The 13,930-nt window shown below is 36.6% G+C and overlaps 1 protein-coding gene across 10 annotated transcripts in view; it reads right to left on the bottom strand.

Moving 5' to 3' along the window:
• The window catches only part of KIAA1328 (KIAA1328 ortholog), a 355,545-nt gene that overhangs the window by 74,738 nt on the left and 266,877 nt on the right, over positions 1-13,930 (bottom strand). For all 10 annotated transcript variants that reach the window (XM_053206692.1, XM_027068806.2, XM_027068807.2 and 7 more), the window contains one exon: positions 10,517-10,698. In XM_053206692.1, the coding sequence (XP_053062667.1) occupies positions 10,517-10,698 (182 nt within the window). The remainder of the gene's footprint in view (positions 1-10,516; positions 10,699-13,930) is intronic.

Below are 13,930 nucleotides of genomic sequence, written 5' to 3'. Positions count from 1 at the left end.
GGCTCCAGGCCCTGAGCTGTCAGCACAGAGCCCAACACGGAGCTCGAACTCATGAACCGTGAGATCATGACCTGAGCTGAAGTCCGACGCTTAACCTACTAAGCCACCCAGGCGCCCCAGTAGATTATATTTCCTTTCCCCTTATAATTATGTGTGGTTGAGTGGAAAACCAGTGGATGTGTTCTGTGCCATTTTAGGCCTGTCCTATAAAAACCTTCCACATGTACTCTTCATACCCTTCCTCTTCCTTGCTGAGCTGGTATGGCAAGGCCAACAGTTTCCTGGAAGGGGCCACAGAGTAAATATACCAGGCTTTGTGGGCCATTGAGCTCCTGCTGCAAATATTCAGTTCTGTTGCTGTAGTACGAAAGCATCCACAGACAATATGTAAAAATGGAAATCGTATTCTAATAGAACTTTATTTACGAACACAAGCAGCAGGGCAGAGGTGGCCATGAACAAAGTCCGCTAACCAGTGTTACTATAAAACTCAAGGTGATCTTGGAAGAAACTTCTTGTTCCTTAAGCCATTGATATTTTTTCTATTGGTTACCACAGTTTAGACTACCCAACTAAATACAGCTGCTATGGACATATATATTTGCTATAAATACATTTCTTTCAGAAAACAGAGGAGAGAAAACAATATTTTCTCATTTACTTTTTTAAAAATTGTGGTAAAATAACACATTTATCATTTTAACCATTTTAGGGTGTACAGTATTAGGCATTAGGTATAGTCACAATGTTGGGTACCCATCACACTATCTAGTTCCAGGACTTTTTCATCACTTCAAACAAAAAACCTGTAACAATTAAGCAGTCATTTTCCATTTTCCCATCTCCTAAGGCCCTGGTGACCACTAGCCTGCTTTGTCCCTTCTGGATAGTTCATATAAATAGAATCATACAACATATAGCCTTTTGCGTCTGGCTTCTTTCACTTAGCATAATGTTTTCAAGTTCATTCATGTTAAGCACATATCAGAACTTCATTCCTTCTTATGGTTAAATTATATTCCATTGTACAGATATGCTGCTTTTTGTTTATCCATTCATCTGTTGATGGGCATTTGGGTATCCCTGCCTTTTGGTTACTGTAAATAAAGCTGCTATGAACATTTGTGTACAAAATTTTGTTCAAACACCTGTTGTCAGGCACCTGGGTGGCTTAGTCGGTTAAGCGTCCGGCTTCAGTTCAGGTCATGATCTCGTGGTTCATGAGTTGGAGCCCCGCATTGGGCTGTGCAATGACAGTCTGAACCTGGAGCCTGCTTCAGATTCTGTGTCTCCCTCTCTCTCTGCCCCTTCCCCACTCTCACTCTGTCTCCCTCTCTCTCAAAAATGAATAGACATTTAAAACATTAAAAATAAAAGACAATTAAAAAAAATAAACACCTTTTGTCAATTATTTTTCTGAGTACAACTGACGGGTCATATGATAATTCTATGTTTAACTTATTCAGGAATTACCAAACCATTCTCTATAGTGGTTCTATTATTTTAAATGAGGGTTCTGATTTCTCCACATCCTCTCCACCTTGTTATTTTCCATTTTTTAAATTATAATAATCTTAGTGGGTGTGAAGCAGTGTCTCATTGTGGTTTTGATTTGGATTTCCTAATAATTAGTGACGTTGTACATCTTTTCATGTGCCTAGTAGCTATTTGAATATCTTCTTTAGAGAAATATTTATTCAAACCCTTTGCCCAGTTTTTAATTTAGTTGTTTGTTATTGCATTATAAAAGTTCTTTACATACCCTGGATACCAGACACATAGGATATAGGACTTGCAAATTTTTATCCCATTTTGTGGGGGTGTCTTTATATTCTATAGAAAGTGTTCTTTGACACAATTTTTAAAATAATTTTCATAAAGTCCAATGTATTTTTTCTTTGGTTGCTTGTGCTTTTGGTGCCATATCTAAGAAACCACCGTCTAATCTATGAAAAATGAAGATCTGCACCGATGTTTTCACCTAAGAGTTTTATAGTTTTCATTCTTATTTTTAGCTCTTTGATTAATCTTGAGTTAATTTTTGTGTATGGCCTGAGGTATATAAATTAAGAGTCCAGCTTCACTTTTTTGCATGTGAATATCCAATTAGTTGTCCCAGCACTATTTGTTGAAAAGACTATTCATTTGTTGAATTGTCTTGGCAACCCCTGTTGAAAATCAATTGGCCAGAAATGTATGGGTTTACTTCTAGATTCTCAAGTCTATTCCATTGATCTGTGTGTGTGTGTGTGTGTGTACACACACACACACACACACACATATCCTCATGCCAGGTATAGGTATAATTTCAATATAGTTTTGATTACTATAGCTTTGTAGTAAATTTCAAAATTAGGAAGTATGAGTACTTCAACTTTGCTCCTCTTTTTCAAGATTGTGTTGACTATCTGGGGACTCGAAATTCTGTATGAATTTTGGAATTGATTTTTCCATTTCTGCAAAAAATGATATTGGGGGTTTGACAGGGATTGCATTCAATCTGTGGATCACTTTGGGGAATATTGACATCTCAACAGTATTAAATACTCAAATCCATGAACACAAAATGTCTTTCCATTTAGGTCTTCTTTAATTTGTTTCAGCAATGTTTTGTACTGTTCAGTGTACAAGTCTTATACTCTTGGTTAAATTTGTTGCTAGGTATTTTATTGTTTTGATGCTAATATAAATGGAATTTTTTTTTAAATTTCAGTAGTTCATTACTAGTGTGTAGAAATGTAAGTGATTTTTGAGTGTTGAATTTTAGACTGCCACTTTGGTGAATTCATTTATTAGCTCTAAGAGTTTTTTGTGCATCCTCTAGGATTTTCTATATGTAAAATAATCTCATTTGCTAAAAGTTTAACTTTTTCCTTTCCAATTTGGATATGTTTTATTTCTTTTCTTTTTTAAAAAATGTTTATTTATTTTTACGAGAGAGCATGAGAGAGAGGGCAACAGAGGATCTGATCCATTCCAGGCTCTGCGCTGACAGCAGAGAGACTGATGTGGGGCTTGAACTCACAGATTATGAGATAATGACCTGAGCTGAAGATAAGAGCCAGACGCTTAACTGACTGAGACACCCAGGCATTCCTATTTCTTTTTCTGGTCTAACTGCTCTGGCTAGAACTTCCAGTACAAGGTGGAACGGAAGTGGCAAAAACAGGGATACTTGTCTTATTTCTGATCTTGGGGGTAAACTTTCAGTCTATTACAATTGAGTATGATATTAGCTATGGGTTTTTCATATATGCCTTTTATCATGTTGAGGAAGTTCCCTTCTATTCTTACTTTGTTAATTGTTTTTATTATGAAAGAGTGTTGGATTTTGTCAAATGATTTTTCCATGTTGGTTTGATGTTTTTTTATTCCTTCATTCAATTTTGTTTGAATTAGCCTCCATGCCCAAGGTGGGGCTTGAACTCATGACACTCAGATTAAGAGTCACATGCTCTACCAAATGAGCCAGCCAGACACCCCTCCCCTTCACTCTATTCATATGATACATTGCACTGATTGGTTTTTGTATGTTCAACTACCTTTGCATTCCTGGGCTGAATCCCATTTGGTTAGGGTATGTAATTCTTTTAATAGGCTGCTGCATTCAGTTTTGCTACTCTTTGATTGAGGATATTTTTATCTGTTTTCATGAGTGATATTGGCATGTAGTTTTCTTGTGATGTCTTTCTCTGGCTTTGGCATCAGAATAATGCTGGCCTCTTGAAATGAGTGAAGTAGTGTTCCTTCTCTTTTATTTATTTATTTATTTTAGAAAAGTTACAAAAGGATTTGTGCTAATTCTTTAAATATTTGATAGAACTCAGCAGTGAAGTCATCTGATCCTGGGCTTGTCCTTTTTGGGAGGTTTTTGATTGCTGATTTAATCACTTTACTTGTTATGGGTCTACTCAGATTTCCTATTTTTCTTGAGTCAGTTTCTGTAATTTGTGTGTTTTTAGGAATTTGTCCATTTCATCTATGGTTGTCTAATTTGTTGGCTTTTGGTGTGTTTATTGTTTGTCTCACCTCTTACTTTTTTACTCCAGGAAGCAATGGTGTGTTCACTTTGCTTTTAATGTTTGTAAGGAATGTCCTACATGTAGTTTCTTCTGTTCTGAGAAAGTTCAGACTTAGGAAAAACAAAGACAGTCCCTTGGATGAACCCTTTAGGAAATAGACAGCTGCAAACAGACAAACACAATTCCTTGAGAACCAGATCTGCTCTGCTTCCTCTGGGACCAGGTGCTCATTCCTGGAACTCAGGATGTTGTCTGCAAGTGTGCTGCCATGCTGGGGATGGGGGTGGGACAACGCTAAATGGAAACTTCACAAAGTTCTCCTACCATGTTTCAGTGGCCTTTTTCCTGGCTAAGCATTTGCTTGCTTTTTGGTAATCATTCACTATCTTCCAGAGTTCTGATAATGCTGATTTTGGCAGTTTTGCTAGGGTTTTCAGTAGTTCTGGGGGTTGGGGGAGCCTCTCTGCCATTTTTCTGACATCTTCCTGACTCATTCATAACTCACTAGCATAATTCTGATACCAAACCCTGACAAGATCATTACCAAAAAAGGGTATTATATACCAGTATCTTCCAATCAGTGTAAATAATCAAATTCACAGGATAAAGAAGAAAATTCATCTCAATAGGTACACGAAAAAGACTTGATGAAATTCAACACTCATTATGATAACAATTCCCAGCAAATGAGGAGGGAACTTTCTTAACTTGATAAAAAACATTTACAAAAAAACCCGCTATAGCTAATAAAATCATACTAAATGGTGGAAGACTGCTTTCCCTGTAAGATCAGGACTTCCCTATGGAAGTTCACATTAACCATTTTATTTTACACTATAAAAGAAGTCCTAGGAAGAATAATGAGTTAAGAAAAAAAAAAGAAAAAGCATAAAGACTGGAAAGAAAGTAGTTGTTATGGACTGAATTGTGTTCCCCCACTTCATCCAAATTCATGTGTTGAAGTCCTAACCCTTAGTATACCTCAGAATGTGACTGTATTTGGAGATAGAAGCTTTAAAGATGTAATTAAGGCTAAATGAGGTCATATGGGTCGCCTTTAATTCAATATGACCCTTTGTCCTTAAAAGAAGAGAGAAATACACAAGGAATGCATGCTGCTAGTGAAAGGCCATGTGAGGATACAGAAGGCAGTCATGTGAAGACCAAGGAGAGAGGTTTTCAGGGGGGAATGACTGGAAAAGACCATGATGGAGCTCTCACGAAGAACTGGAAAACTACTATATCCTAATTGTATGGATATATACAGTTGTCAAATTTTATCAGACTGTACATTTGAGACCTATGCAATTTTACAGTATATAAATTAAATCTGAAATAGAGGGGCGCCTGGGTGGCTCAGTCGGTTGAGCGTCCGACTTCAGCTCAGGTCATGATCTCACGGTTCATGAGTTTGAGCCCCGCGTCAGGCTCTGGGCTGATGGCTCAGAGCCTGGAGCCTGCTTCCGATTCTGTGTCTCCTTCTCTCTCTGCCCCTCCCCCATTCATGCTCTGTCTCTCTCTGTCTCAAAAATAAATAAACATTAAAAAAAATTTAAAAAAAATCTGAAATAGAATAAAAGAAAACATTAAAAACCCTACAGTTTTCTTGATTCTTAAGGCAGTGCTGTTTTTTTTTTAATATATATTTTTGAGAGAGAGAGAGAAAGACAACACATAGGGAGGGGCAGAGATACAGGGAGATAGAGAATCCCAAGCAGGCTCCATGCCGCCAGTGAAGAGCCCAATGCAGGGCTTGAACTCATGGACCGTGAGATCATGACCTGAGCTGAAATCAAGAGTTGATGCTTAACCAACTGAGCCATCCAGGCGCCCCAAAGCAGTGAGGTTTTTAAGACCACACTCCATTGATATCTCTTTGACATTGCCAATCATAAGGATTTTGAAGGGAGAAGAATATATATTTCTTAAATCACTAAATCACTGTAGGTACTGAGGATGAAAAAGCTAACTTATTAGATCTTAATGGCCAGGAAACAGGGCAAAGAAACAGAAAGATCTACCTACCTACCTACTTAATGTTATATTAATTTATACAACAAATATATAGTGAGCACCTACTACATGTTAAGCAATGTTCTCATGCGGACACAACTGTAAAATATGGAGTGTTCATATTCTAGTGGGAGAAGATGTACAATATTCAAAAACAAGTAAATTATATAGTATTTTGAGATACTTCTTTCTGCTGTGGGCAATGGGAAATGTAGAGTCTTTGCTTTAAGTGACAATATTCCATATACAGCAACTTCAACTCTTAATCCTGGTCTCTTGCAGTTGAATTCCTTTTTTTTTTTTTTTAACGTTTATTTATTACCGAGAAACAGAGAGAGCATGAACATGGGAGGGGCAGAGAGAGGAGGAGACACAGAATCTGAAGCAGGCTCCAGGCTCTGAGCTGTTATCACAGAGCCCCATGAGGAGCTTGAACTCACAAACTGAGAGATCGTGACTTGAGCCGAAGTCAGACGCTTAACTGACTGAGCGCCCCAGGCGCCCCAGTTGAATTCCTTTTTTAAAGGGACTGAGCAGGACAATTTAATCTACATATCTGGGTTTATTCATACCCCTATATTATGGTTGTCTTCTGTGTTCTATTGATAAAGGCTTCAACTTTTAATAAATCTTTTAGCTCAGACTTCTGGGAATCAGAAGCAGCATCTTGTGATATACATTTCTAATGATTAAACATACAATAATGATGATGATGTTAATAATAAAAGAAACATAAATAAGTGTTCCTTAGAGGCAAAATGGAAATGGCTTCTATACTTTGGATACTCCAACTTGTTTATTTCTTTAATCATGTCACCTATATTAATCTATCATGGACTACAAAGAACATTCACATCATTGCAAGCACAAGCTTACTTAGAGGAACACCTAGGAGCTTCAGAGATTATTCCTCACTTCAGATGAGTCTATAACAATTCTCTTTCAGTAAAAGAAAAATATGTTTGGGAGCCCCTCAGGGGCTGTCAACGAGTGATAGCTGCTGTATATTATAGAGCCTAAAAAAGCCCAAAGACAAAATGAAGGGCACAGTCAATATCATCAGTTAAATCCAAATTACTTTAGGTTCAGCCTTTCTTGAAGTTTTAAGAAGATTCAGAGGTCCATGAAAAAGGAACAAACAGGAGGTAGCTCTAAATGCAGTAGGGGGCTTTGGGATGGCTTTACAGCCTCACTTAGAAATGGGTGATGCCAAGCCCTGAGGCCTAACATTTTGATTCTGGAACATGTCTGCTCAGTGGCCTCATGGCCTCTGATAGCCTGCCAACATAACAGAATGAAAATGCCCTCAGCTGGGAGGGCTCTTATGAAAGGGAATCAGTGATTGGTAAGAAAAGGGAGGTTCGAGGCAAGTTGGGAGAGGGAAAAAAACACTGCTGAGTAGGGAGGAAAAAAGAGGAAAGAACAGTGTGTGTTTCCAGATTTGTGCCTTTGGCTGAAAAGTTCTTGACTCAAGTTCAGATTTTCCTAAGTAATGTCTCCTTGTTTCATATAGCTCAATAAAACTAAAATAGAATATTCCAAGCATTGACAAGTGAAAAACAATTTATATTTTAAGTAATTCTGACAATACTGTATACATTGTTGTGATTCCCCAGGCTGTTTCTTGAGACAACAGTGAGGTCTATACTTATATACATATACATATACATATACATATACATATACATATACATATACATATACATATACATGTATATGTATGTGTGTGTGTGTGTGTGTGTGTGTGTGTGTGTGGGTGTATTTAGTATCAAAAAAGTTGATGGAATGGTGAGGAGGATAGAAAAGGTAAAGGGATAAGTGACTGATAATAAAGATTAATGGTCCTGAAATAAACATCCTATGTAGTAATTAGTGATTAAAGACAACAAAGGAAACAAAGAAGAAAAGTTTGTTAAAAAATTTAGACACGTTAAGGAGGGGAAAGCAATTAAAGAGACATTAAACCAAGCGGTATAACTTAAGCAATTAGTGCTAGGTCACTGGCCTTATGATAAACAGGGTGTCCAAACCCCTGGCAACACATCGTGAAAGGCCTGTCTCCCATCTGGCTGGGAGCCACCGTAAATACCAACTGCCCTACTCTGTGATCTATGCACGAGCTCCGCGATGAGTAGAAGGACCCAAAGAGGCAACGTCAGCTCCTCAATGATCAGGTGTACCGTAATTTTGAAGGAAAAAAAAGGTTAATTCCTGTGAATACCTTAAAACAAACTCTCTTAAAAAGATGAAAAAGGTTCTATTTTTTTTTCACTGCAACACTACAACCTTTCCCCATTTAAAAAAAAAAAAAAAAGGAAAAAAGCTAATGAAAAAACTAAAACCATGAGTGAACACTGTTCCTGAAAACTTTGCAGAATTGTAACAGCTTTCTCTTGGTTAAATTGATTGGTATAGCAACATTATAAAATGACTATTAGGATTCATTGTGCACCACAGAAAGTGCTGAAATGTCAGCAGACTATACAGCAAAAAGTAATGGGTTCTGAACCCCTGTTAGTCAAAAATGATTTTGTTTCAAATTAGAAATTGATTTTTTTTGGACACAAGCCCTTTCCAGGCTTACAGCTTCTGTAGCTGGGCCCAGGAGAGATTAACCTCCACCACTGGTAGGGCTGGCCTGATGGTACCTTTCTCAAAGTGCCTTTTCCACTGCAGCCCTAGAATGTGGCTGTGGTCTTAACCAATAACACAAGTCATTTGTCCCTTTGCTATTACACTATATTTTTCTCATTTTGCCATTTTATTTTAGTGCTGACACACAACACAAATTTGTTGACAAGTTAATAGAAAACTATGTTAAGCTTTGCCGTGTAACCACCACACCAGTTTTGATTGGTTCTCTATTCTCCAAAGTACAAGGGCTAAGAAAAGAGTGAAGGGTTTCCCATCTCTCAAGGACTAGCAGAGAAAGTAAAGAAGATTCTACCTCTGATACGAAGTCTCTTCAATTTCATTTCTGTTTCTGGTAGCAAAGTCTAACAAGACAAAAGTTGGTCTAAGTTGTCCTAACACAATGGAGGTCTGCAGAACTTCTGCCTTATGTCAAAGAAAATGTACTTGTTTTTGTTTCAAGATGTGGATACTTTTTCTTCTGAAGCTTGGACTAATTATCATCTCTCAATCATTTGGGAGAAGATTAAACTATTCCTGGATTAATCATAATTAAAACAAAAAATCATGACAAAGGTGGCAGGTGATAAGGGCACGCTATACAAGATCTAATAAAGCATTGCCCAGTTTTCAAATACATAAATGTAAGAGTGGCTAGAGAGATCATCAAAAGTTGGTTGCTTACTAGCAGAGATGGGCAAGTACCAGCTCAGTAAAAAAAAGAGGTAAATAAGACAGAAGTCAGGGTTAATGGCTGTGAGCAGGAAAAAGAGATATCTTGGAAACAGGTGTGAGCAGAGGGGGCTCCAAGACTTTTTGTGGCCATTTCTTTCCTGTACATCTCCTTCTACAACAAAGCTTAGACTTGCTGCATTCTGCTATGAAGTCCTTCCCTTAATAATCTCATGAGAGGGGCGCCTGGGTGGCTCAGTTGGTTGAGCATCTGGCTCTATTTCAGCTTGGGTCATGATATCATGTGTTATGAGTTTGAGCACCACATCGGGCTCTGTGCTGGCAGTGCAGAGCCTGCTTGGAATTCTCTCTCTGCCTCTCCCCTGCTCACACACTCTCTCGCTCAAAATAAATAAACTTAAAAAAAATTTTTTTAGGAGAGATTAAGAAAAAAGCTGCTCCAGAAACAATAGGGAAACATAATTAAATTTGACTGCTTCATTCAACGTTTCATACTGTTACTTTACAATTGATTTATTTAAAAATATCTCACATCTGGGGTGCCTGCCTGGCTCAGTTGGTGGAGCATGTGACTTTTGATCTTGGGGTTGTAAGTCAGGGCCCTACATTGGATGTAGAGATTACTTAAAAATAAAATCTTAAAATATCTGTGACATCTAAAATAGGAAGAATTGCTGGCACTTAAAAGACTATTAGGTAATATATGCTTCAGACTTACGAGGTTTTGTTTTAGCCACAATGTAGAATTGTCCATGACACCCTTCCTATATTTCTAGTTAATTGAGGATTAACTGTAATTGTTAGAGTTTACTCTCCCAGAAGAAATTTATATTCAATTTCCTGTCCTCTTTACTCACTTTGAACATTATTTTGTGTCTATGACCATACTTACTATTGAATCATCCTTATAGTTTGCTGCTTGCAGAGAGAGACAAACTGGACAGTTTCTCAGAAGAGTATTCTAAGAGAAAGGATGATGTGATTCAGTGATCTAGCAAATGTGCTACTTGTGGCCTTGAAGGCACATGTCAGTTTGTAACATACTTAACTCTTGCTCAGGGTTGTAGAAATCATCTGGAGTTCATGGCTAGCACCCACTAGCAACCACTAGCCCTGGAACAGCTTCTTCTTTTGCTACTTATAAATGCTAAGCTTACCTCTTTGGGGTCGATATGCATCTTTCTTTTGACATGTCCATAGGGCATTATCTTCTGTGTGTGATTGAAACCCAATTGTCTTCTTCTCCCTTCTATTTTCACCACTGTTAGTGGACTCCTGGTACTTTTTGATGGATGATGATGCTCCCAGCAGCCAGTCAGCATATTTTGACTTCAATAAACTAAAAAGAATAAACAAGAATGGGCTGTATGTAGACAGCATACATGGGGGTGTGTGATCACATAAAGGCATATAAATTCATCATGAGTTAAAATGCAATTCATGGCAGTAAGGACTTTCTTTTTCTTCTTATTTTTTATTGAAATATAATTTGAATAATTTATAGAAGGTCTGTTTTGTAACTTTCCACAATAATTTTGGAAAAGAAATGGTCTTTATCCTCAAAAAGCTTATATTTGGAGTTGGGGAAATGAGACTCAGACTCATGAAACTGCTAATAAAGCCACAGAGTATGACTAAGAACCAGAATATCTGTAGAAATAAAAAGTATGCTAAAACAAGACTTGCATAACTAAAATGTTTCCAAGTACTAAAATTGAACATTAGGGATTAAAATATCACCAATTTGCTTCAACATGCATTTGTGTTTCTCATTTTCAATTGTTACAGTATTTATTATGTGCCCAGAGTATGTAAGGAGCAGTACAATGGTGCATGTGGAATAACTGGTCTCTGTCCCCACATCATTTCATTCTAAAGTCAACAAGGCAAATATGGAGAAAAAGGAATTTTAATGAAAATAAACACATGTACATATGTTTTTCTCTCTAATAAACTGTGTTCTCACCATTAACACATTTCCTTACAACATTTTATTTTTTAGAAAGAAGTGTTAGAATGATGTATATTCATTACTATTCCACCAGCCTCTTCCTTCACACTTAAATTAACCACAGACTCATGACACTTTGGTATTGTCTTCCCCATGCCCATGAACAATGTGAGTACTAAAGTGAAAAGAGAGAGAGAGAGAGAGAGAAGACTTTTAGTCAAAAAGTAGAATCTAAATATTAAGACTAAACAAACTCCCCAGAAACAGAGGTAATCCCTAGATAGAAATAATTTGACCAGGATTATAATCATGTAAACCTATCAAAGTCATTGGGTTTCTGGTTTATGTTGATCAGAATTTTTAATAATGTCTGCTCATATCAAATGTATTACTAAAACCAAGAAATTAAATAGCTTTATGTTTGGAGTGGTATAAACAAACAAAAACTATTAGTAGTATGGCTTTATATGAGCATAATGCAGCATATTAAATTTATACTCTTAAATTTTTTTTTAACCAGAATTCAGAGATCACTTTCCCATGTGGATTCACCAGTGGCTGTATATCTTAGCTCATATAACTTCTATTCATGAGACAGGAAAAAGAAGAGAATAAAACTATCTCACTGTGAATGTAAGATAAATTTACCTTAACCCAGAAGCTCCAAATGCAGGCAAATCCAAGGACTATATCTTTGCTTGTTCTTATATGAAAGTTAATGCGACCAAGACTACTGACTCCCCTAAATTCATTCATTCTCAACTCAGCTGAGTCCCCAGTACTAGCCAATGTTTATCCCTCCCAAAGCTGATTGCTTCCCGCTTCTTTACCCCATTTTCCTTACTCCATTTCTATACCTTTATTCCAAACCCAATCCTGGTAATCCACTATCTCAATAGGGGACATGGCTTCTAATTCCTCTAAAATAAAGGTGACTAGAAAAAAAAATCTCTCCTTACTTTGTATTTATTTCCAGCTGTACCTATCTACTATTCCTCCATTAATGTCTCCAAAGAAAATCACACCTTTTATTCGTACTCTTGATATCAGTGACCTATGCCTTCTGTGACTATGGCCTATCAGTTATCTCCTCTTCTTATAATTTACAAATTCCTCCTCTCAACTTAATTCTTTCTGAGGATTACAAACAAGATCAGACTTTCCATTAAAAACCAAACCCTAAATCTAAAACTAGAAACTCTTCCCATAAGTGGGAAAGTATAATACTCAGTGTCAGTGACAGTGAGGGGACAAGAGCATTTTAATACATTACTGGAGGAACTGTAAATTTGTATAGCCTTTTGGTGGGTGATTTGCCAACACAAAATAAAAATGCACCTACCTCCTAACAATTTTGCTTTTAAGAAGTTATTCTATAGAATTACATAAACAGTATGAGAATATTTGTTCAAGGATGATCACTGCAGAATACTTGTAATAGGAGAAAATTGAAGGCAAATATTCAATAGAAGAATGAGTGAAAAAAAAGCCATGATACATCTATTATAAGGAACAATATTCAGTTATTAAAAGGAATGAAGTAGTTCTTTATACTATTGTGGAGAAAATTCATGACATAATACTAAGAAAGAAAGAAAGAAAGAAAAAGGAAAAAAGAAAGAAAGAAATAGAAAGAAAAGCAATTTGCAACAATAGAATGTATATAATGTGACCTAATTTTTGTAAAAACAAAAATACACAAAAAGTATTTTTAAACTTCTAGTTGAATAAATACCAAACCTGTGGAAAGAAGCAGAAATAGAGTGACTTAGGGAATAGCTTTTATAATTTAGTTTATATACTTCTGCATATTTTCATTTCATCTAATAATCATGTACTTTTTAAATAAAAAGTACCATCTCCTCTCTTTTCCTTCTCTGCCAAACCTCTAGAAAACAATAATCAATTTTAAAGATATACCTACTAAAACTAATTTAAAATGTATTTATTTAAATTCAAGTTAGTTAAATACAGTGTGGTATTGGTTTCAGGAGTTGAACCCAGTGATTAATCATATAATACCTAGTGCTCATCCCAACAAGGGTCCTCCTTAATGCCCATTACACATTTAGCCCATCCCACCACCCAACACCCCTCCAGGAACCCTCAGTTCATTCTCTGTATTTACGAGTCTTTTAATGGTTTGCCACCTCTGTTTTTATCTTATTTTTGCTTCCCTTACCTTACGTTAATCTGTTTTGTTTCTTAAATTCCACATATGACTGACTTATTGTGCTTAGCATAACACACTGTAATTCCATCCACATTGTTGCAAATGGCAAGATTTCATTCTTTTTGATTGCTGAGTAATATTCCATTGTGGATATATACCACATCTTCTTTATCCATTCATCAATCAATGAATATTTGGGCTCCTTTCATAATTTAGCTATTGTTGATAGCACTGTTATAAACATTGGAGTGCATGTGCCCCCTTCAAATCTGCATTTTTGTATCCTTTGGATAAATATCTAGTAGTGCAATTTCTAGGTTGTACAGTAATTCTGTTTTTAAGTTTTTGAGGAAAACTCAAAATTTCCACCCAGTTTGCATTCCCACCAACAGTGCAAAGGGTTCCCCTTTTTCTGCATCCTAGCTAACATCCGTTGTTGCCTGAGTT

The sequence above is a fragment of the Acinonyx jubatus genome, chromosome D3 (genome assembly GCF_027475565.1).
Source record: "Acinonyx jubatus isolate Ajub_Pintada_27869175 chromosome D3, VMU_Ajub_asm_v1.0, whole genome shotgun sequence".
NCBI lineage: Eukaryota > Metazoa > Chordata > Mammalia > Carnivora > Felidae > Acinonyx > Acinonyx jubatus.
Note: the sequence above shows the minus strand (reverse complement) of the source record. Positions and strands in the feature narration are given on the sequence as shown.